The following is a 24844-nucleotide window of genomic DNA, read 5'->3' as shown; positions in this document are numbered from 1 at the left end:
TGTGTGTGTGTGTTGGTATTCTACTTTCATGTATATGACTGTAAGTGTGCCAGTTCCCCTTGAAGTGGAGTTACAGACAGTTGTAAGCTGCCATGTGGGTGCTGGGAATTGAACCTGGGTCCTCTGGAAGAACTCTTAAGCCACTGAGCTGTCTCTCCAGCCCTGTCCATAAATAAAAAAATAAAATGAGGGCTGGAACGATGGCTCAGCAGTTAAGAGCACTGGCTGTTCTTCCAGAGAATGCAGGTTCAATTCCCAGCAACCACATGACAGCTCACAACTGTCTGCAACTTCAGTTCCAGGGGGATCCAACACCCTCACATGCAGACAAGACACATTAAATAAATTTTGTAAGTCTTTTGGTAGATAGTTTTTTATTTCTTTTGGGTAGATTCTAGGAATAACTGGAGTTTCAGTGTATCTACAGAGGATTTACAAAAAAATTAAAGGACACACTAACAGATAGTAAGAAATCATTAAGTGTCTGTGTGTGTCTGTGTATGTCTTGAACAGTGAATCACACCCTCAATCCTCGGGAAGTATTATTAGCAACAGCTTGAAAACAGAGTTGTGACAGGAGAGAGTAATAGCTGGGATAGATGTGATATTTTGCTTGCTTTATTAATATTTTTTCATAGATAAATGGATAGATGCTGATGCTTAAGAAACTGGGGTAATTGAGTCATTCATATAAGGCCCCTGAGCTACCTAAGGAGGAGAGACTAATAAATGTAAAGAACGGGAGGGATGAAGTGCAATCTGACACTATAATTTTGAGGTGGTGTGGTTTATATTATTTTTTTGAGACAGGGTTTCACTGTGTAGTCCTGGGTGGCCTAGAACTGTATAGATCAGACTAGCCTCAGATTCACAAAGATCCTACCTCTGGAGTGCTGGTGTTAAAGGCGTGCAGCTAGACACCCTACCAGTAAGTTTCTCAGTATTACAGAAAGCAAACCTGGGCCTATTTGCCAAACTGCTATGTGTAGATGTGCCCTTCAGCTGTGTCATTAGTATGTCTTGCTGGAGTTTTAAGAGATGTTTGTTAGTTTTAATAACCCTACCCTACATATTAAGTGAAATTTCATCTTCCATTAAGCACCATTCACATCTTTAAAAATTTTTTTGTGATTCACAAATGTTATTTGCAGCTTTTTTAAAAATAATTTTTTTTTTTTTTGCTTGTTTTGTTTTTTTGAGATAGAGTTTCACTGTGTAGCTCTGACTGTTCTAGAATTCATTATGTAGACCGGGCTGCCTCTGCCTCCTGAGTGCTGGGATTAAAGATATGTGTCACCATGCCCGACCAAGATTTTACATTTGTGTGTTTAGTGTGCTCACTGGTGTGCATGTGTGGATGACTTGTAGAAGCTAGTTCTTTCTTTCCTCTTAAGGGAATTCTGGGGATGAAACTCACATTACCAAACTTGAAAGTAAGTGCTTTCCCTGCGAACCGTCTCAGCTTCTAGTTCATGTGCGTCTCTCCTTGTTCTCAAGTGCTCATGTTTTTCTTCAAGGTAGAAAATGTTGTTAGCACAAATAAATCGGGATTCTCAGGGAATGACCGAATTTCCTGGAGGAGGAATGGAGGCTCAACATGTTACCCTATGCCTGACAGAGGCAGTGACCGTGGCAGGTAAGCGATTGTGCTGGAAAGGATCATGGGAGTATTGAAATTGCAATTAAAGAACTTTTTTTTTTTTTTTTTACTTTTTAAAAGAATCTCATACATGTATCCATTGTATCTTGATGATATCCAGACCCCTCGTACTCTCTGACATTTTCAATTTGCCTACATAATTTTTTTTGTAAATTCTAAAAAAAAAAAAATTCTATTTGAGTCTCTTTAAGAGTTAAACAATTTGTTTTTTGCCTAGTTTTCATTTTATAGAAAAGAATTTAATGTCATTAGCATGCAAATATGTAGCTGTCTGAAAAATAATTTTGCTTTATCATAGATGGTGACAATTTAGAAAATATGGAAGGTGTAAGTTTACAAGCCGTAACACTTGCAGATGGCTCCACTGCTTATATACAGCATAATTCTAAAGGTATGTGCATCACGTGTGGCCACTTGGTTAACATCAGTGACTCAGAACCCTTACCAACTAGACCTCCATTCTAATCTCCTAAAGGTGCTGTGTGGCATATGATACTTAAAGTGGTTGCAATTTAATTAAGTTTCGCTTTGGTAATTTTGGGCTACTCTGTGATAGCTGAAAGATATTCTGTGGTACTAAAAGGGAAGGAAAAGAGGAATAAGACATTTGTTACTTTTTTATTCAAGGTTGTGATTCAGTGTGTTTACAAAACATGTACAGAAAATATTTGGTTTTCTTAAAATGACGTTGTCTCAAAAAAAAAAAAAAAAAAATGAGCCGGGCGGTGATGGCGCACGCCTTTAATCCCAGCACTCGGGAGGCAGAGCCAGGCGGATCTCTGAGTTCGAGGCCAGCCTGGGCTACCAAGTGAGTCCCAGGAAAGGCGCAAAGCTACACAGAGAAACCCTGTCTCGAAAAACCAAAAAAAAAAAAAATGACATTGTCTCTGAATTGAGGTTTAGTTTGCTTCAGGAAATAGCCCAGTTTTAAAAACTCCTTTTTTGTATGGAAAACTGCCATGTGTATGTGGACAAAGGTATACACAGCTCCCAGGGATGAGAATGTCGACTGAATTCACAAACACTGACATGTCTGGTCAGCTTCCCCATGCTCAGAGCATTGGTACGAAGTGGTTCTGAGAGATACAGAGGTTCAATGCGTGCAGCTTACTGTGACGAGCCACTCTTCCTCTTGAATTTGTCTGATTGGAAATTGGAGGGAGGAAGGATGGCTGAGGGAGGCTTTTCTGCTTTCTGTAGGGTCACTGGATGTGATATTGAATTGCCTCAGAACATTGAGGGAAGAACCAAGATGAACATGAGCTTACGTAGTGTATGTTTTTATAGTTGATATCATTTTGAAATTGTATAAAGTGTTAGATTTTTTTGCTGCTAATTTATTGGCTTGAATATTTTGTTCCAGATGGGAGACTCATTGATGGCCAGGTCATTCAGTTGGAAGATGGTTCTGCTGCCTATGTTCAACATGTCCCCATACCTAAAAGTAGTAAGTATTTAAGACACAACAGCCAGGCATGGTAGCACATGCTTTTAATCCCAGCACTCAGAGCAGGAATGTCTCTGAATTTGAGGCCATCTTGGTCTATATAGTGCAGGGTAGCCAGGGTTATACAATGAGATCATTTCTTTAAAAAACAAAACAAAACAGGACAGTACACAAGAAACTCCTCTGATTCTCAGACCTCGTAAGTTGCTGCCTCCGGCTTGTTCTTACTACCTAAATTTGGTCTGATTTCTAGTCTTTCTCTGAAGATGGGTCAATAGATACCAGGCAGAGGATCAAACTTAACCAAGACTCCTTGGAAAAGACATTGCTGGACTGAGCACAGAGATGAGTAGACAGAAATCCTAAGGAAATGTAGCTATGTTGGAGCTCTTTTTTTTTTCTTTCAATTCTCCTCATCCTTTTAATCCCAGCACTCGGGAGGCAGAGGCAGGCGGATCTTTGTGATTTTGAGGCCAGCCAGGAAAGGCACAAAACTACACAGAGAAACCATGTCTCAAAAAAACAAAAAAAAAGACAAGTCTCGAAATTCCCTTTTCTTTGTAATAGTTTCTCAGAGCAACTTCACTGAGATGATTTAAATGTCCAGTGACAGGGCTGGAGAGATGGCTCAGCAGTTAAGAGCACTGACTGCTCTCCCAGAGGACCTGGGTTCAATTCCCAGCACCCACATGGCAGCTCACAACTGTCTGTAACTCCAGTGCCAGGGGATCTGACACCTTCACACCAATGTATATAAAATAAATTTAAATAAATTATTTTAAAAAAATGTCCAGTGACTCCTGAAGCAGGTATACGTGTTAATCTGACTCTGTTGCTGCTGTGTGAGTTAGCTGGAACATGCTGAAAGTGGGGGATCTAAATGTAAGCATTGCTCTTGAGCAGGGGACAGTTTGCGGCTGGAGGATGGGCAAGCGGTGCAGCTAGAAGATGGAACCACTGCATTTATTCACCATACTTCAAAAGGTACAATAGTTCTGTGACTATGAATAACATAGGGAAAAGTGGGAGTGTGAGGAAAAGAAGAACTGCCTTTGGCTGCTGGAGTGCTGTCATGGAAACAGCTGTTTAGTCCTTGAAGTACACAGCAGCAGGTTGGGACACTATTTAAGGAAAAACTTAGTGGCAGTTTGAGCTGTTCAGGGACAGTTTATCACAATAAACAACACAGACATGGAGCCAGGTGTTTGAATACCAAGAACTGACATGAGTCCAAATTATGGTTTCTCCATTTGTACTCAAAATGAATGTGTTATTTTTTTAGGTTAAATGTTACATTAAATATTGAGGATCTGTTTGCTTATTTGTTTGTTTGTTTTGGTTCTTTCAAGACAGGGTTTCTGTGTAGTTTTAGTGCCTGTCCAGGATCTCACTTTGGTTGTTTGTTTGGTTGTTTGTTTTTGTTTTTTTTCGAGACAGGATTTCTCTGTGTAGCTTTGCACCTTTCCTGGATCTCATTTTGTAGATCAGGCTGGCCTTGAACTCACAGAGATCCGCCTGGCTCTGGATTAAAGGCGTGCACCATCACCGCCCAGCTGGGGTTTTTTTTTTTTTTTTTTTTTTTTTTGGCTTTTCGAAACAGGGTTTCTCTGTGTAGCTTTGCGCCTTACCTGGATCTCTCTCTGTAGCTCAGGCTGGCCTGGAACTCACAGAGATCTGCCTGGCTCTGCCTCCCGAGTGCTGGGATTAAAGGCGTGCGCCACCACCGCCCGGCTTGTTTTGTTTGTTTTTTAATGTTCCTAAGGCAAGTAACTTTAATGTCCTAGACCTCAGGTTCCTATCTATACAGTAGAGGTGGTAAATTCTGCCTCACAGTATTTGTGTACAGATTAAATAGAAGACATATAGCCAATACTAGATATGGGGGCCTATGTCTGTAATTCTAGCATTTGGAAAGCAGCAACAAGAAGATCACTGCAACTTTAAAGATAGCCTTTCTACCATAGTGGGTACCAGGACAGTCTAGGCTACAGGCAAAACAAAAAGTAAATAAATTGTGTAGTGCAATGCTCATAGTAACTACTCAAAAAAAAAAGTCCATTTCTCTTTTCCTTTTTTTGAGTCCGCTGGACCTGGTGAACGATTCTGAAGTGGGGAGTGTGGAATTGGAAGATGATAGCTATGAAATATAAACGTAGATGAAGAAAAAGACAGAGACACAGGATAGCTTTGGGAGGGTTCTGGGTCAATACCACAGACACTGAGTTCATTACTTACAGCCTTTATATACCCAAAGCATGAGGGGCAGAACCCTTTCAAGGACATCACGGTTCAAGGTACAAAGTACAATCAAGTGTAAACACCTCCTTAGTATGAAGATATCTGGTGCCCAGCCTTATGGCAAATCATCCTGTAATTAGGCCAAAACATACTATTATGCAGCTTTTGGGGAAGGGGGCATAGACAGACGGATGGACAAGCTCGGGCTCTCTGACCTTGAGTCAAGAGGAAAAGAAGCCAGGAGCTGGGGTCTCTGTGGGTTCCCACACCTTTAAATATAAAAGAATGATTTTGTGTCTGTGTGTGTGTCACAAACTTGTCCCTTGATTTTAAGAATCTTTCACTTCAGCTTTGCTCCATTGCCCTTTTGTAAACCATATTTCTTTCTGATGGAGAAAAATATGAGAGCACTTGAGTTTTTTTATGTAGGCACTTAGTGCTGTGAACTTGCTTCTTTAGACCCACCTTCATTGTGTCCCATAAGTTTGGATATGTTGTGTTTTCATTCTCATTCAATTCTAAAAAGTTTTCATTTTCTTCTTGATTTGACCCATTTTTCATTCAATAGTGAGTTGTTCAGCTTCCATGAATCTGTATACTTTCTGCTGTTGATATTCAGCTTTGATCCATGATTGTCAGATAGGATGCAGGGTATTGTTGCAATTTTCTTATGTTTTCTGTCCAAGTATGTGATCAGTTTTGGAGAAAGTTCCATGGCTGCTGAGAAGAAAATATACTCTTAAGTGTTCTGTTAGGTCTCTTTGACTTATGACATTATTTAACACCAGCATTTCTCTGTGTGAGGGTTAATATGTGATTTTAGCTGTAGTAGTGTTTCTTTTATGAACTTGGGTACCTTTGTGTTTGGTACATAAATGTTTAGAACTGCAATATACTCTTGGTGGATTTTTCCTTTAATGAGTATGTATTATCCTCACCTATCTTTCCTGGTTAGTTTTTGTTTGGAGTCTATTTTGTTATTATAATGGTGGCTATGCTTGCTTCTTGGTCTATTTGCTTGCAATGTCCATCCTTTGACCCTGAGGCAATGTCTGTCTTTGATGGTGAAGTGGGTTTCCTGGATGTAGCAGAAAGACAGGTTCTGGTTTGTTTGTTTGTTTTGGTTTTGATTTTTTTTTTTTTTTTTTTTTTTTTTTTTTTTTTTTTTGGTTTTTTTCGAGACAGGGTTTCTCTGTGTAGCTTTGCGCCTTTCCTGGAACTCACTTGGTAGCCCAGGCTGGCCTCGAACTCACAGAGATCCGCCTGGCTCTGCCTCCCGAGTGCTGGGATTAAAGGCGTGCGCCACCACCGCCCAGCGGTTTTGATTTTTTGACCCAGGGTTTCTCTGTATAGCTCTGGCTGTCCAGGAAAACTTGCTCTATTGACCAACCAGGCTGGCCTCAAATAACAGATCTGCCTGCTTCTGCCTTCTATGCCACTAAGCCCAGCTTGTTTTTTTTTCCCCCTTCTTCTTGATCTTTTTTTTTTTTTTTTTTTTTTTTTTGAGAGGGTATCTCTGTGTAGTTTTGGTGCCTGTCCTGGATCTTGCTCTGTAGACCAGACTGGCCTCCAACTCATAGAGATCTGCCCGGCTCTGCCTCCCAAGTGCTGGGATTAAAGGCATGTACCAACACCGCCCGACTTGTTCCTGTTTTCTAATCTAGTCTGTTAATTATGCCTTTTTATTGAGGAACTTATGAGACTATAAATACTAAAAATTAGCAATGGGCAGTGTTTATTGATTCCTGTTGTTTTGTTATGGTGTGAGCTTCCCCCACTCTTTCTTTTCATTTGCTGGTATGGGGTTATTTATTCCTGTGTTTTCTTTGTTGTGGTTAACTTTTTCAGGCTGACCTTTCTAGTGCCTTCTGTAAAGCTGGGTTGGTAGATGGCTATTGCTTTGTTTTGATTTTATTGTAGATTTTTTCCCCCAATTGTGATTAATAGTGTTGCTGGTTATAGTAGTCTGGGTACCTGTGGTTTCACAGTCTGTAGAACATCTGCCCAGGTCCTTTGACTTCCAGAGTCTCCATAAAGTCGAGTGTTATTCTAATGGGACTGCCTTGATATTTGACTTTGTCTGCTTCCCCTTGCAGCTTTTAATATCCTTTCTTCTGTATGCTTAGTGTTTTATTATGTGTCACAGGGAATCTCTTTTCTAGTCTTACTTGGTATTCAGTATGCTTCTTATACCTTTATAGGTGCCTCCTTCTTTAGATTGGGGAAATTTATTCTATGATTTTTTTTTCCCCCTCTTGAGACAGGGTTTCTCTGTGTATCCCTAGCTATCCTAGAAATCACTCTGTAGACCAGGCTGGCCTCTAACTCAAAGATCCACCTGCCTCTGCCTGCCCAGTGCTGGGATTAAAGGTGTGTGCTACCACCACCCAGCCAAACAATTTATTTTTAATAAAATCATAGTGCTGGTCAGTGGTGGCACACACCTTTAATCCCAGCACTTGGGAGGCAGAGGCAGGTGGATCTCCATGAGTTCAAGGCAGCCTGGGCTACAGAGTGAGTTCCAGGACAGGCACCAAAACTACACAGAGAAACCCTGTCTCGAGGGAAAAAAAATTCTGTTTGTATTTTCAGGTCTTGAACTAATTTTCATTAGTTCAATCAACTGTTTGTGTTTTCACAGTCTCCATTAAGGCATTTATTCATATCCTCTTTAAGGTCCTTGAATATATTCATAATTGTTATCTTGAAGTCTTTGTTTTGTGCTTCAGCTAAATTGCATTTTTCAGGGTCTGTTGCCATAGGTGTTGCTGGCTTCTGGAGGAGGTATATTGTCTTGGCTGTTCATGTTTGTTTTTTTGTGCTGGATCTAGGCATCCGGAGTTACGATATTTGAGGGGGTTTTGGTGTGTGTGTGTATATATATATATATATGTTCTTGTCTTTGTTGGGTGGGTATTCCGTTCTTTGGTAGCTATTGCCCTCTCTGGGTCCTAAGTAACTGTTGTAGCTATGGGGTCCCTGGTAGAGAGTGCTTTCTAAGGGTGGACCAATGCCACAAAGGAATGGAAATAGATTGGGGGAAAGGCTGATATAGGCCATGGAAAAGAGCGAGGGGGACTAGGGCCTGCACCATGAGACGGAGTCCCTGGGGAGTACAGGTAGGGCTCCAGCAGGTAGGAGAAAGAGTAAATCTAAAGAAATAGGAATGAAGCCAGGCATGATGGCACATGACTTTAATCCCAGCACTCGAGGCAGAGGTTGGTGATCTCTATGAGTTCAAGGGACAGCCTGGTCTTCTAAGCTCCAGGACAGTCAGGGCTACACAGAGAAACCCTGTCTCAAAAAAAAAAAAAACAAAAACAAAAAAACGAAATAAGAATGAAAGAGCTCGCCGGGGCGGTGGTGGCGCACGCCTTTAATCCCAGCACTCGGGAGGCAGAGGCAGGCGGATCTCTGTGAATTCGAGGCCAGCCTGGGCTACCAAGTGAGTTCCAGGAGAGGCACAAAGCTACACAGAGAAACCCTGTCTCCAAAAAACCAAAAAAGAAAAAAGAAAAAAAAAAAAGAATGAAAGAGCTATGAGACCCTGGATCTGCACCAAGCGGCAGAATTCCGCAGGAAACGGAGATGGGTGGGGAAGAGGGACTCCTGTAGACAGTCAGTCTGCAGTAGGAGGAAGAGTAAGTCTGGGGAGATCAGAATAGAGGACAGGAGGTACAGTAAAAATCACCTACCCGCATCTCAGCCCAGTGTTGGCCACTGTCGTCCATGGTAGAAAGCATTTCTGTGAATTAGTGACCGACACAGGAATGGAGATGAGCCGTAAGGGAAAGCTGAGAAGATTGGTGGCCTAGTGTTGGCCTTCAGTGTAATGCCTTTCTTTTCCATTCTCCCAGATAGTTATGACCAGAGCTCACTTCAGGCAGTTCAATTGGAAGATGGCACAACAGCGTACATCCACCATGCAGTGCAAGTCCCACAGTCTGATACCATCTTGGCAATTCAGGCTGATGGGACAGTGGCGGGGCTGCACACTGGGGATGCTACAATTGATCCAGATACCATTAGTGCTTTGGGAACAGTATGCAGCAAAGGTATGGTACTTTGCAACCTTGAATACCATCTCTGGACCAGGGGTGTAGTTGAGTCGTTACGGTATTTGTCGTGACATGACGAAACCCTAGAGTCAGCACTAGCACTGCATAAACCAAATGTGGTGGCATACACCCACAGTTCCAGCACTTTGGAGGTAGATCTACGCAGGAGGGTCAGGAGTTCATTGTCATCCTTAACTACCTAAAAGGTGAAGGACCAGCCTGGGATACATGAGACCCTGTCTCAAAGACAAAGCAAACAAAAAAAACACCACCAAAAAGAAGAAACAGGGGCTAGGGAGATGGCTCAGCGGTTAAGGGACCTGATTGCTCTTCCAGAGGACCCAAGTTCAATTCCCAGCACCCACATGGCAGTTCACAACTGTAACTCCAAGATCTGACACCCTCACACAGACATACCAGTATGCAAGACACCAATTCACATAAAATAAAAATAAATAAATTATAAAAAAAAGAAGTAAAAGTAGCAGCTAGCAATTTAAAATAAAAAATATGAGTTGGTACTAAAGAATTCAGCGTTTCTTTTCAAATACATGAATGCCAGGAGTGTAGTGCATGCTTATAGATGATCACAGGTTTAAAGACAAACTTGGGCTTTATAGTAAGATCTTGTCTCAACAACAATTAAAGAAATGCATAAAGAGGGCTAGAGATAGAGAGATGGCTCAGTTAAGAACACTTGTGCTGGGTGATGGTCGTGCACAGCTTTAATCCCAGCATTTGGGAGGTAGAGACAGGTGAATTCGAGGCCAGCCTGGTCTACAGCGTGGATTCCAGGACAGCTAGGGCTACACAGAGAAACTTTTTCTCAAAAACCAACAACAACAAAATAAAAAAAGAAAGAACACTTGTTGCTCTTGCATGGGACTCAGGTTTGACTCTTAGAGCCCGATCCAAAACTCCAGTTCCAGGTCCTCTTATGACCTCCACAAGCACCAGGCACTGCATTTGGGTTGGTATACTGACATAAAGGCAACATACCCATAAAATAAAATTTAAATATTAAAAAAAGAAATAATTAGAGAAGAATAACTAATTGAAGTAAACTTAAAAAATAAATAGTTGATAATTTACAGTAGGAAGTCAAGGGTGAGTTCCATAAAGGATATAATAGAGTAGAAATCAGAAGTAAAATTAGAGATTAGGGCTGCAGAGATGGCTCAGAGGTTAAGAGTGCTGGTTGCTCTTCCAGAGGTCCTGAGTTCAATTCCCAGCAACCACATGGTGGTTAACAACTATTTATAGTAAGATCTGATGCCCTCTTCTGGCATACAGGCAAACATGCAAACAGGACACTGTATACATAATAAATAAATCTTCAGAAAAAATTAAATTAAATTTAAAAAAAAAATTAGAGAGAGAGAGAGAGAAGAAGTAGGGAGGATTCTTGAAGTTTTTGCCTGTACTAAAAGTGTACATTACATATAATTTAAAAGTTTGGGTGTAGGGAGAGAGAGTATGGAGATATGGCTATAATCCCAGCATCAGGGATGTAGAGGCGGAAAGATCAGGAATTCAGGTTCATCCTTAACTATATAATGAGTTCAAGACCAGACTGGACCACATGAGGCTGTATCTCACCTCCATACCCCAATTTGGGGGAGCTAATGGTATGGTTCAGTGGTAGAGTGCAAGGTACATGGAGCCTTGGGTTCAGTCCCCAGCACCATGATAACAGGTAAATAATAGTTAGTTACTTTTTAATTTGGGAAGGGTTTTTTTATTGTTTGGTTTTTGGTTTTTTGAGACAGGGTTTCTCTGTGTGGTCCTGATTGTCTTTAGAGCAGGCTAGCCTCGAACTCAGAGATTCACCTACTTCTGCCTCCTGAGTGATGGAATTAAAGATGTGTGCCACCACTGCCTGGCTGGGAGATTTTTAAGAATGTACAGTGATAGCTGATAATAAATCTGCATGTTACCCAGCCTAAACCATTATCAAAATATAACCTGGGGCTAGAGCTGCTTTGTACAATACTTGTCTAAATGAAACCTTTTAAAGCTTTCTTTTATTCTTTTAGGTTTCCATTGATGGGAGTGAAAGTGTAACAAGTACAGGATTGATTGGAGAGAATGATCAAGAGAAAAAAATGCAGGTATGTAAAGCTGAGTCATGTTATTTGAAAAAAAAAATTATTATTATTTTAAATTGTGTGTGTGTGCACTCACACACCTGGATGTCTGTATGTTCAGGTACCTATGAGTACTGGTGCCCCTATAGGTCAGAGGCATGTGATTTCCTTGAAGTTGGAGTTAAGGTGACTATGAATTGCCTGATGTGTTCGGAACTTGGTTCCTCTGGTAGCCATTTGCAATTTTTATGGTTTTAGAATTTCTGGGGTTTGTTTTGCTTTGTTAGCAATACTAGGGAAAAAATGACCCACTACTGAATCTAAGTGTAGACTAGGATCCCATGGATTTTATCTCTTATGGGAGATTGAAATGACCGGACACCCTCTTTATCACTGCTTTTGAAATAGAAAGAAATACATTTGACATTGCCTTGAGGTTCCATTTCCTTTAGACAAAAGACAAAAGAAAAAAGTATAGCTGCTGAGATGGATTCCTTGAGTATGTCAGGAAATAACCAGGTGCAGTGGAAATTTTGTTTACTTTGGATATTTTTAGGTAGATTCTCACTGTAAAACTCAGCCTTAATCTCATGATCCTCCGCCCTCAGCGTCCCTAACCCTGGGATTTCAGGCATGTGCCACAACACTGACATGCATCCTGGTTTTCTAGGTGAAAATGGATCTGTGAGCTCAAAATGTGCACTCTTTCAGTGTCCCTTTTGACTATTCCAGAGCACTGACTTCATTCAGCCTTAGAACAGAAAGAACTTTCATAATTTGAAGTGCTGGACTCTTAGCAAAATGATGTTCTGAGTTGTAGCTCATAATATGGTTTCCTCTTTTTGTAGTTAGATTTTTCTTTGGGCTGCCATCTCACAAATAATGACATGGAGACTTACTATTAATTATGAAAGCTTGTCCTTAGCTTAGGCTTGTTCTCAACTAGCTCTTGTAACTTAAATGAACCCATTTATATTCATCTACATTCTTCCACGTGGCGTTACCTCTTTTCCATCTCACACCTCCTATATCCTTGTCTCCCTGGTGAATTTCATCTCTTGTATTCCCCCCCCCCCCCCCCCGACAGAATTTTTCTTTGTAGCTTTGTGCCTTTCCTGGATCTTGCTCTGTAGACCAGGCTGGCCTCAAACTCACAGTGATCTGCCTGCCTCTGCCCCCAGCGCTGGGATTGAAGGCGTGCGCCAACACCGCCTGGCTTGTATTTCTCTATAAGCACCTTAAGTCATATTTTTTTTCTAGATTGTCTTACAAGGACATGCTACAAGAGTAACTCCTAAATCTCAGCAGAGTGGAGAGAAGGCATTTCGGTGTAAATACGATGGATGTGGCAAACTGTATACAACAGCTCATCATCTTAAGGTATGTATCTAAGAGAGAAGTAGCTAGTCACAAACATACTATGACAGGCACTGACTGCTAGCATGGTCAGACTCAGACATTCCTGTTCACTCCCATTCAAAAGATACTGACACACACTCACACTAAGAAACACAAGAGTCTGGACAGGCTCAATAACTATCTGTTCTCTAAGAGCTGGGATGATTTATCTCTGTATCCCTAATTCCAGCATATTCACTGGCAGATATCTATATTAAATTCAATACAATTAGTACATTTCAGTTATGGAACTTACATAGTTTTCTTTCTTTCTTTCTTTTTCCTTTTTCTTTTTTGAGATAGGGTTTTCTCTGTGTAGCCCTGACTATCCTGGAACTCACTCTGTAGATCAGGCTAGCTTGGAACTCACAGAGATCCACCTGCCTCTGCCTCCAGAGTCCTGGGATTAAAGCAAACTTACATAATTTTATGAGAGTTGTGTTTTATCACTAGAGTAGAAGTGAGTCACTACAATCTAGCAGAAGTTAGTGTTTAACCTGTGATTAGTGACGTGGCTCAGTGATAGAGCAGGTGTCTGTTATGTACAGGCCGTGGGTTCAATCCTCAGCATTGTAGAAGGAAAAGACTATCCCATTTTTCAAATATTTGAGCCAAGCATTCTCTTCGCTTATTTATTTTTCTTACAAATGCAGGGTCTTAGCTAGGTCATGGGGGCACACACCTTTAATCCTAGCACTCAAGAAGCAGAGGCAGATGGATCTCTGTGAGTTCAAGGCCAGCCAGGTCTACAAAGCGAGTTCCAGGACAGCTAGGGCTGTTACACAGAGAAACCTTGCCTCTAAAACAAAACAAAAAAGTATCAAGGGTCTTAAATTTGCTAGGCCAGTGTTCTACCATTGTCCTAGTCCTATGTCTCCAGCCCTTGGTTTTTTTTGAGACAGCATCTCACTGTGTAGCCTAAGTTGACTTCTGATTTCTATCCTTCCTTCTCTACCCTCTAATTTCTGGGGTTGTAGGAGTATGCCACCACACCCAGCAATATTAATTCGGTGGAGGACTATTTTTAAGGTGTATACTACTATACCTAGCCTCAATATTTTTATTTTAATTGCAACAAAACACAATAGAATGTGCCATGACTTTTAACAAATAGCTCAGATTTAATGAGTAACTTACCTTCTGTAAGGAAGTATATTTGGAACAGTGGCCTTAGAGCATATCTCTCATACTTATCGATGTATGACTTTGGCATGTTAGGTGACCTCTTGGTACCTCATTTTCCCTTATCTATAAAACTGTTTGCCAGGCAGTGGTGACACACACCTTTAATCCCAGCACTCAGATTTTAATCCCAGGCAGATTTCTCTGAATTCAAGGCCGGCCTGGTCTACAAATTGAGTTCGAGAACAGCCAGAACCCTGTCTCAGAAAAAAAAAAAAAACAACAACAAAAAACTGGTTATCTCAGGCTGGGAATGTCACTCACTCAGTAGAGTACTTGCCCGGTCCTGGATTCATTCTCCAGCCCCACATAAACTGGTCATGGTGACACATACCCTTAATCAATGCTCAAGGGGTAGAGTCAGAAGCTTCAGAAGATTAAAGTCACCCTCACTGCAAAGCTAGGCTGGGATGGATGAGACTGTCTGTAACATAACACTTTCTTACAGAGAGGTTGTGAAAATTAAATAAGTTAATACTGTTCATATAAATTACTAAAAAGAATGAACCAATTAAAGGTTCAGTGAATGTTGGGCATTGGCATAAGTACTCATACTTCGTAGCAGCCTTCAACAGTGGCTGCTATTTTACCTCACTTTACAGAGAGGGCATTGAGGCTTAGAAAGGCAGGTGCAGAGTTGGAGATGTAGCTCAGTTAGTAGAATGTAGCTGGAATTTTCTTTGGGCCTCCAACCAACTCCCAAATTAAGACACAGAGACTGATTAATTATGAATGCTTGACCTTAGCTTAGGCTTGTCCCACTAGCTCTTTTAGCTTAATTTAGCCTGCATCTATTCATCTATGTTTTGCCTTGAGACTGTTTACCTTTCTTTTACTCTGTATGTCCTACTTTCCTGCTTCCTCTGTATCTGGCTGGATGGCACCTGGCATCTCCCTGTGGTCCCCTTTTCTTTCTTCCTCGAGCCTCAATTCCTCCTCCTATTTACTCTCCCTATCTGGAAGTTCCACCTATACCTCTTCCCTCATTATTGGCCATTTAGCTTTTAATTAGACCAATCAGATGCCTTAGGCAGACAAGGTAAAATAGCAACACATCTTTACATAATTAAACAGTTCCACCTATACCACCTCCCTCACTATTGGCCATTTAGCTTTTTATTAGACCAATCAGATGCCTTAGGCAGGGAAGGTAATACAGCAACACATCTTTACATAATTAAACAAATGCAATACAACTTTACATAGTTAAACAAATATTCTGCAACATAACTTTACATAGTTAAACAAATACTCTGAAACATAAACAAATGCAATACTCTTTGCATAGTTAAATGTTCTGCAACATTAAGAAATACAACACATCTTTGCATAGTTAAACAAATATTCCAAAACAGAACAGTGTTTGACTAACATGAATAAGATCTATCTCTAGCACCCCATAAACTGGGTGTGGTGGTACATACCTGTCCCAGTACTCAGGAGGATCAAGAGCACAAGGTCATCCTTGCCTACAGAGAGAGTTTGAGGCCATCGTGGAATACATGAGACTGCAGCTCAGATAGATAGGTAAGTAGGTAGGGAGAGAGACAGAGAGAAAAACAGGTACCCAAGGCCATTCCTCTAGTAGGATAGCCTTGCTTCAGATTTGAGATGCATGGCTTTCTAGCACAGGTTGCATGCCACAGTTCACTTTGAGAAACCTGTTGCTATCTTTCTCATTCTCATAATGCACATGTGTCATAGTAGTTCCTGTGACCACTCTAAAAGCACTCAAATGATCCTGTTTCTTAGTTTAAATGAGTCCTTGTTGCTATGTAACATTTGGGTCTATATTGAGAATTACTGGGCTATAGTTTTTGTGGAAAAGCTTTTTTTTTTTTAAAGTATACAATAGTGTTGTTGTTTGTTTTTGCTCTTTTAGGGGGCCCACCACCCACCTCCCAAATAAATCACACACACAGACTTATTCTTAATTATAAATGCTCGGTCTTAGCTTGGCTTGTTTCTAGCCAGCTTTTCTTAACTTTAAATTAACCTGTCTTTTGCCTCTGGTCTTTTACCTTTCTCTTTTTCTTTTCTTTTTTTTTAATAATTTAATTTTATTTTATAAATAAATAAAATAAATTGGTGTGTGGATGTCAGATCTCCTGGAACTGGAGTTACAGACAGTTGTGAGCTGGCATGTGGGCACTGGGAATTGAACCTTGGTCCTCTGGAATAGCAGCCAGTGCTCTTAACCTCTGAGCCATCTCTCCAGCCCCTCTATTTCTTGTTTTGTTGGTTTTTCGAGACAGAGTTTCTCTGTGTAACAGTTCTGGCTGTTGTGGAACTCAATATGTAGACCAGGCTGGCCTCAAACTGATCCCCCTGCCTCTGCCTCCCAAGTACTGGGATTAAAGGAGTGCACCACCACTGCCTGGCTCCTTTTATTTCTTTCGTTTTTGTTTTTGTTTTTCAAGACAGGGTTTCTCTGTGTAGTTTTGGTGTCTGTCCTGGATCTCACTCTGTAGACCAGGCTGGCCTTGAACTCACAGAGATCCACCTGGCTCTGCCTCCCGAGTGCTGGGATCAAAGGCATGTGCCACCACCGCCCAGCTCCTTTCTCTATTTCTTATACCTTTCTTTCTTACTCCTTTGCTGGTTATATACCTGGGGGGCTGGCCCCTTGCGTCCTCCTCTCCTCTCTTGCTCCTTCTCTGGCTACTTCTCTTTCCTCTCAGATTTCTCCTATATATTCTCTATGCCTGCCAGCCCCGCCTATTCTTTCTCCTGCCTTGCTATTGGCCATTCAGTTCTTTATTAAACCATCAGGGTGTTTTAGACAGGCACAGTAACACAGCTTCACAGAGTTAAACAAATATAATATAAACATAAGTAACACACCTTAAAATAATATTCTACAACACAATAGGACTAGTGATATAGCTCAGTGATAGCTATGGCATCTCATATCTGAGGCCCTGGGTTCAATCCCTAGTACTGTGAAAAGAAAAAGAAGGGGAGGAAAGAAGCATAAAACCAAGTCATTTACTAGTAGAGGAAAAAATAGATTTAACTTGAGAATATCTTTGTCACAGAACACGGAAAGGAAACAGAATCATGCTTGTGTTTTAATAACAGGTCCATGAACGTTCACACACAGGAGACCGGCCTTATCAGTGTGAGCATTCAGGCTGTGGGAAAGCATTTGCGACAGGTAAAAACATAAATTTTTTTTGCTTCTTAGTTCAGTTGGGGATTGCCCAGGGCAAACCAGAGGCAGGACCCCTTTCTGTTTTCTGAGACCACAGAAACACATGATCAGTTGTTTTTTGGTTTTCCGAGACAGGGTTTCTCTGTGTAGCTTTGTGCCTCTCCTGGAACTCACTTGGTATCCCAGGCTGGCCTCGAACTCACAGAGATCCGCCTGGCTCTGCCTCCCGAGTGCTGGGATTAAAGGCGTGCGCCACTACCGCCCGGCATGATCAGTTTTTGAGTCATACTTTTTTTATATTTGTATATACATGTGCCTGCATGAATTTATGTGCACCATGTATGTGCAGATTCCCCTATAAGCCAAAAGAGGTGATTGGATCCCCTGGAACTGTAGTTGTGAGCCACGTGATGTGGGTGCTGGGAACCCACACCTATGTCCTCTGCTACAGCAGTATGCACTCTGAACTGCTAAGCCATCTATCCAACCCCTTCAGTCTTTTTTTTAATTGCCTCTTGTACTGCTTGCTCTGGACCTCCCTCTGTGTTATCATTTTTCTCAAAGATCTAGCTCTGCCTACATATTTGCTGCTCCTCATTCCATCCTCTACTTTCTTCTATCAGGAAAACTAAAAGCCGTGCGTTAAAAGCTAGGTATGGCAATGCACAATTTTAATCTCAGCACTGGGGAGGCAGAGGCAGACAGTTTTCTATTAGTTTGAAGCCAGACTGATGTGTGTAATGTGTCCCAGGCCAGCCAAGGTTACAAGCCAAGGCTGCCCCCCACCCCAAATGCTGACTTAAAATATAACTAATACAGCCCTAGAGAGCCATAGAGAATTAAGCCATGTGTCATGGGGGTGCTGGGAATCCAACCCAGATCCTCATTACATGAGTAACAAGTGCCCTGAATCACTGAGCCAGCTCTCAAGCCCCACCCTTTTTAACATTTGGTTTTTCTGTTTAGTTTGTTTGTTTTTGAGGCATTGTCTCACACTGTATCCCAGGCTGGCCTCAAATCGATGATGGTCCTCCTATTTCAGCTTCCCATATATTGCGATTACAGGCTTGAGCCACCACAACTAACTTGCCTCATATATTTTTAATAGTCATGCTATTAAAATTTTTATTTTTATTTTATTTTATCCTGGTTATTTGCTGTATATTCCCATAAGTTACTCTTCAAATACTTGTTTAGAGGAGTACTGTATTGCTAAATTTCTTTTTCTTTTCTTTTTTGTTTTTTAAGACAGGTCTCTTTGTGTAACCCTGGCTGTTCTGGAACTCAATCTGTAGACCAGGCTGGCCTCAAACTCACAAAGATCTGCCTGTCTTTCCCTTTCGAGTGCTGGGATTAAGGATGTGTGCCACCACCACCTGGCACTAAATTTCTTTAAAATTTTTCTTAAAGGTTATGGATTAAAAAGTCATTTCAGAACTCATACTGGAGAAAAGCCATATCGATGTTCAGAAGATAATTGTACAAAATCTTTCAAAACTTCAGGAGATCTACAGAAGCACATCAGAACCCATACAGGTACCAGTACAATCAATATCAAACTAGACCAGGAATTCTGTTTTTGGTTATAGCACAGGCTAGTGTTGGAGTTGATGCTTCGCACCAGCTTCTCCAGTTCTGGGGTTACAAACTGGTACTATCAGGCTAAACCAGGAATTCTTAATCTGCGGGGTGGGGATGGAGTCTCTGAAAAAATTGTAAAGAATCATTGTCAGGCCTTATCTTAAACTCCTAAAATTTCGTCAGTTTGCTGTCTGTGTACTTCTTTCTGAGGTGAAACCCCAGCAATACAACAGTAGCCCTCGATCACCAACCCTCTGGGTCTGCAGAAACTGCCTGAGCAACAGTGTATTTTCCTAGGATTACTCATTTCATAGGTAGCCAAATGGAGAACAGACCCTAAGGTACAGGATTCCTCTCTTGCTGCTAAAGGAAATACATGGTAGTCCCAGCACTTGGAGGCAGAGTCAGGCAGATCTCGTGAGTTATGGAGCAGTCTGGTCTACAGAGCTAGTTCCAGGACAGCCAGGGCTACACAGAGAAACCTTATCTGGAAAAACCAAAAAAGAAAAAAAAATGTTTCCAATAAATGACATATGTACACATATAGGTACTGTTGAATGCCATTCAGTTTTCTTATGTCAACCCAAGTTTGGAGTGGAAGATGCCTTCTCCAGAGCACCAGTGCTTAGAAGGGAAGTTCAGGGCAAGCAGGCTGCAGACTGGGTGAGACCCTGGGTGGAGCCAAGTGATGAGACATTTCCAGTCTCTGTGTATTTTATGTTTTGCGCCGTTTAACTTACTCCCTTTTGTATCTTCAGGAGAAAGGCCCTTTAAGTGTCCTATTGAAGGCTGTGGTCGGTCCTTTACAACATCAAATATCAGAAAAGTGCACATTAGGACACACACAGGAGAAAGACCTTACTACTGCACAGAACCAGGATGTGGGAGGGCATTTGCCAGCGCAACCAATTATAAAAACCATGTGAGGATACACACAGGTAATGACTGCTGATGTCTTGGCCCTGCCTTCCAAGGTTTCCAACTAGTCTCTTCCTCCCAGTTCACATGACGAGAAGAGGTTAAGCAGCTTCAAGATTTCTTTAAAGAGACAACACACGTGGGGTGCACACCTTTTATCCCAGCACTGGGCAGGCAGAGCCAGAGGCAGACATGAGCGCTTGCACGTACGTGTCAGGTTCTGGTTTTGATCCGGCACTCCACAGATAAAGGAAGAAAGCAGCAGACAGGGAGGGAAAGATTCAGAATGTAAACGGCAGTGCGTTTATGTACAACTGATCAGGGGAATCAGTGCAGCCAACAGTAGGAGCTCCAAAGCTGCGAAGGCGGATGCTGGTGCACACCTGTAATCCCAGCCCTTGACGCATGGAGAGAGCAGGATCAGAAGTTCAATGTCATCTTCGGCTGTATATTAAGTGTGAGGCCAGCCTAAGTACGTGGACACTTAAAAACAAAGACACGGGCTGGGCACACCTTTAATCTCAGCACTCTGGAGGCAAAGCCAGGTGAATCTCTGTGAGTTCAAGGCCAGCCTGGTCTACAGAGCGAGATCCAGGACAGGCACCAAAACTACACAGAGAAAAACCCTGTCTCAAAAAACAAACAAAACAACAACAACAAAGATACCCCCATCTCCCCACCCCCAAAAAGCTTACAGTCAAGTCGGTTCCCTTTTTGACTGTTTGGTGCCACCTAGTGTTGGTTTCTGCTGCAAGTGGTAATTGGCAGCCATTTTCCTGTTTAGGAATCATCTGCCAAGTCTTTCCCTTCACCGAGTCCAAGACTCTTCATTGAAATGAGAGCATTTACTAACTTACTTACTTACTTACTTATTTATTGGCAAGATCTCTCCTCATAGCCCTGGCTGTCCTGGAACTCACTCTGTAGACCAGGCTGGCCTGGAACTCTGAGAGATCCACCTGCCTTTGCCTCCCGAGTACTGAGACTAAAAGCATAAGCCACCATGACCAGCCAAAATAAGAACTTTAAAAAAAAAAAAAAAAAGAACCTTTTCTTGCCTACTTTGAGAATAGCATCTAGAGAGTAAACAAGAGTCCATTTTCAATTACTGTATGTCTGATGATATGAAATGTTATAATTTGTGAATAGTTTTACTGTATAGAACTGTAAGAAAAGGTTGTTACACAAGAAGATGGAAATAAAAATGACCCAGGACATGAATGAGTATACAAGTATACATGATTTATCATCCAGACTGACCCCAACACTGAACTGGGGTTCTAATTCCAGGTCTTCCACAGGGCTCTTTGTATTCTTCCTCCATTCTGTATGTATATTCCTTCCATAGGGGAAACTTGGCTTCTGACATCCAAACATTTACATAGTCACTCAGTCTTATGTCTCCTCCTCCTCCCTCTCCACACACTTCTCCCCCCACCCCGACAGCATCAAAACATTTACACAGTCAATCTTGTCTCTTCTCCTCTCTTCCTCCACACACCTCTCCCCCACCCACCTTTCTCTCTCGTTCTAGTCTTGCTGTATAGCCCAGGCTAACCTCAAAGTTTCTGTACATCTCACTACCCTGGAACAATTGTTTCTTTTTCCTTAGCCTCCATAGTGCTGGAATTACAGCCTATGGCAGGACACCTAGCTCAGTGTTAAGTCTTTAATTACATCTAAAATAGTCTCACAATTGCTTCACCCGTACTACTACAGTGAACAAACCTACAAAGGCTGGGGAGATGGCACTGTGGATAAGGTCGCTTGCTGCCAACCCTGACAACCTGAGTTCAGTTCCCAGGACCCACATGATAGAAGAGAACAGACTCCTGTAGGTTCTTTTAACCTCCACATGCTGCACACACATGCATTGCCCATATCTATACACACACACACACTCTAAATGAATGTAATTTTTAAAAGCTTACAAAAACAGGCTGGAGAGATAGATTACTTAGTGGTTAAAAGCACTGCTGCTCTTTCAGAGGACCCAGACTTGGTTCCTGGAACTCACATGAGGGCTAAAAACCATCTGTAATTCCACTTTCAGAGAAAATTATGCCCTCTTCTGGTCTCCTTGGGCACTGCACACAGTTGGTGCACGGAAATAAATATATATCATATATATCATGATATATATATATAAAATATATATCAAAAACACCTATACACATAAAATTAAATAAATAGCTGGGCATGGTGGTACATGCCCTTACTAGCACTCAGGAGGCAGAGGCAGGTGACTCTCTGAACTAGAGGCCAACCTGGTGTACATACTGAGTTCTCAGACAGCCAATGCTACGTAGAAGAACCCTGTCTTACATAAAAAAAACCTTTGTTTTTGTTTGTTTTTAATTTATAAAGGGCTGAAGAGATGGCTCAGCAGTTAAGAACAAGTACTGTTCCTGCAGAGGATCTGAGTTTAGTTCCCAGCACACATCATGTCAGGTGGCTTACAGCTGCCTGTAACTTTTAGGGTTTTGGTTGAGCCATCTCCAGCTAGACAGTCTGTAACTCTAGCACCAGGGGAGCTGATGCCTCTTTTGGCACCTATGTGCACACACACACACACACACACACACACACACACACACACACACAGACACAAAGGTACACATAATGTTTTCTTTCTCTCTCTTTCTTTCTATTTATTTATTTACTATGTATACAGTGTTCTGCTTGCATGTATGCCTACCCGCCAGAAGAGGGCATCAGATCTCATTACAGATGGTTGTGAGCCACCATGTGGTTGCTGGGAATTGAACTCAGAACCTCTGGAAGAGCAGCCAGTGCTCTTAACCTCTGAGCCATCTCTCCAGCCCATGTTTTCTTAATGTATAAGTAGAGTTAAGGATTAGTTTGTAATCCTTCCTGACACCTAGCCCAAAACTGAAAGCATCAGTCAAATACTACAGAGACAGATACTGTAACAGGCTGCAGAAATGCCTCACTTTTAGACACTTGCAATACAAGCATGAGGATCTGAGTTCAGATCTCCTGCACCCACAGAAAAGCTGAGTATGGCAAAATGCCCCTGTTATTTTATCTCTGGGAAGGTCAGGAGGTCAGCCAATCTTGTCAAATCAGTGAGTTCCAGGTTCAATAAGAGATGGAGTCAGGCCTGGTGGTACATGTATTTAATCACACTGTAACTCACACTGGCTTGGAACTTGTTATGTAGACCAGGCTGGCCTTGAACTCACAGAGATCCACCTGCCTCTGCCTCAACAGGGATTATGATTGTGTGCCACATACCCCACAAAGATTTTATGTTTTAATTATGTGTATGGGAGAGGGGGGTATGCACAGGAATACAGTGCCCATGTAGACCAGAAGGTGGTATTGGGTGCCCTGGAGGTGGAATTATGTTGGTTATAAGCCACCTGCTGTGGGTGCTGAGAACTGAACTCTGGTCCTCTGCAAGAGAAGCAAGCACTCTTAACCAATGAACTATCTCTCCAGCCACTCAGGCTCTTTTTGAGCCAAGTCAGAACGATAGGAAATTTTCTCTTGTGTGCTGTTTCATTTCAAGATGAAAAGGGACACCCCACACACACACCTCCCTGTGTGAGGAATTGAACTCGGCATCATGCATGCTAAACAAGCACTCTAGTAATGAGTTATAGTGATGGATGACTTGGCTGTTTATTTTTAGAAGTCCCACTCTCCATTGTGGAGTAATGATGTGTACCTATGTAAAAATGACCTGTGTATGTGTCTTCTTTACTTAGGAGAAAAGCCATATGTCTGTACAGTTCCTGGTTGTGACAAAAGGTTTACAGAATATTCCAGTTTGTATAAACACCATGTCGTTCATACTCACTCTAAACCATACAACTGTAACCACTGTGGGAAGACATACAAACAGATCTCCACACTAGCTATGCACAAACGGACAGCTCACAATGACACAGAGCCCATTGAGGAGGAGCAGGAAGCCTTCTTCGAGCCTCCCCCAGGTGAGAGCTTTGACAGTTGCATCTGTTTTGAGTTTGAGAATCAGTTACGAGCATATGGCCCATGCCATTTTCTCAGATCCTTTTGTTTCATTTGTGGAATCACACAAACGTGATTTACAACTGTGGTAAGTGCTGCAGAAGGACACAGGTGCTCCCAGTTGTGGAAGAGGGAGAACTTAGTACCTTCTGTGAGGGCAGAGAAAGCTTCCTGAAGACATGTTCTTGGAAAGATTGAGGAGGCAAAGAAGCGAGGCCTGGGGGAAGGGAAGGGAACAGATCTAAGGCAAGGGGACTTGCAGATAGATGGAGGGTTTGGCAAATGAGAAAGACAAAGTGCTTGGTGAGAGGAGGGCAAGTTGGAGACTTTGGAGGAAGCCTGGCCAATATGGCAGTTCTGCCTGGGAAGAGCAGAGACTTCTTTTCTCATTTTCAATACCTGAGTGAAATGTTCAGACACATTTAAGTTGAAAAAGTTGTTGATGAGGCCGGGCAGTGGTGGTGTATACCTTCAATCCCAGCACTCGGAAGACAGAGGCAGACAGATCTCTGAGTTGAAGGCCAGCCTGTTCTACAGAGTGAGTTCCAGGGCAGTCAGGGCTACACAGAGAAACCCTGTCTCAAAACAAACAAAAAAAAAAAAAAAAAAAAAAACCCAACTATGATTGCTTTTCTAAAATACAGATTTGTGCTCCTTTTTCTCACATGATCCCCTGGGTTTGTAAAACTGGAATAATGGTATATAAACAACTGAAAAGAAAAGGTGCAAAGTGATATATGTAAGAACATTACACTTCAGTGACTGTCACCATCTGAACACACACTAGGTAAATTTGCACACTAAAATCCTTCATATACCAGTATTTTTAGATTAGTACTTAGAGTATTAAGTTTCTCTTTGAAGAGGGACTTTCTTGTTTGTTCCATGGGAGCTGGCAAGTGTTGAGAGAAGAGAGAGGTCAGTAATCTTCCTGGTTGCCCAGTCTAGCAGTTTTAGATGTTGAAATTGTCATTCACTTTCTGATCCCTTTTTAGGTGGTGGGGATTATTGACACAGGGTTTCTGCCTGGCTCCCTTGCTAATTCTTTGTGAAAAAAGAACTAGACTGGAGTTCCTGTTCTGTTACTTATTAAATGATTAACCTCAGCTCAGATAACATGTC

The 24844-nt window shown here is 41.8% G+C and overlaps 1 protein-coding gene across 1 annotated transcript in view; it reads left to right on the top strand.

The window, feature by feature from the left end:
* Znf143 (zinc finger protein 143) overlaps positions 1–24844 on the top strand; it is a 38698-nt gene that overhangs the window by 4869 nt on the left and 8985 nt on the right. The window contains 12 exon segments of the mRNA XM_059268910.1: positions 1522–1636; positions 1959–2051; positions 3024–3107; positions 4011–4091; positions 9203–9381; positions 9383–9400; positions 11440–11514; positions 12751–12870; positions 17152–17227; positions 18635–18760; positions 19564–19743; positions 23458–23685. Of these exon segments, the coding sequence (XP_059124893.1) occupies positions 1522–1636; positions 1959–2051; positions 3024–3107; positions 4011–4091; positions 9203–9381; positions 9383–9400; positions 11440–11514; positions 12751–12870; positions 17152–17227; positions 18635–18760; positions 19564–19743; positions 23458–23685 (1375 nt within the window).

This window comes from Peromyscus eremicus, chromosome 1, assembly GCF_949786415.1.
Source record: "Peromyscus eremicus chromosome 1, PerEre_H2_v1, whole genome shotgun sequence".
In the NCBI taxonomy this organism is placed as follows: Eukaryota; Metazoa; Chordata; class Mammalia; order Rodentia; family Cricetidae; genus Peromyscus; species Peromyscus eremicus.
Note: the sequence above shows the minus strand (reverse complement) of the source record. Positions and strands in the feature narration are given on the sequence as shown.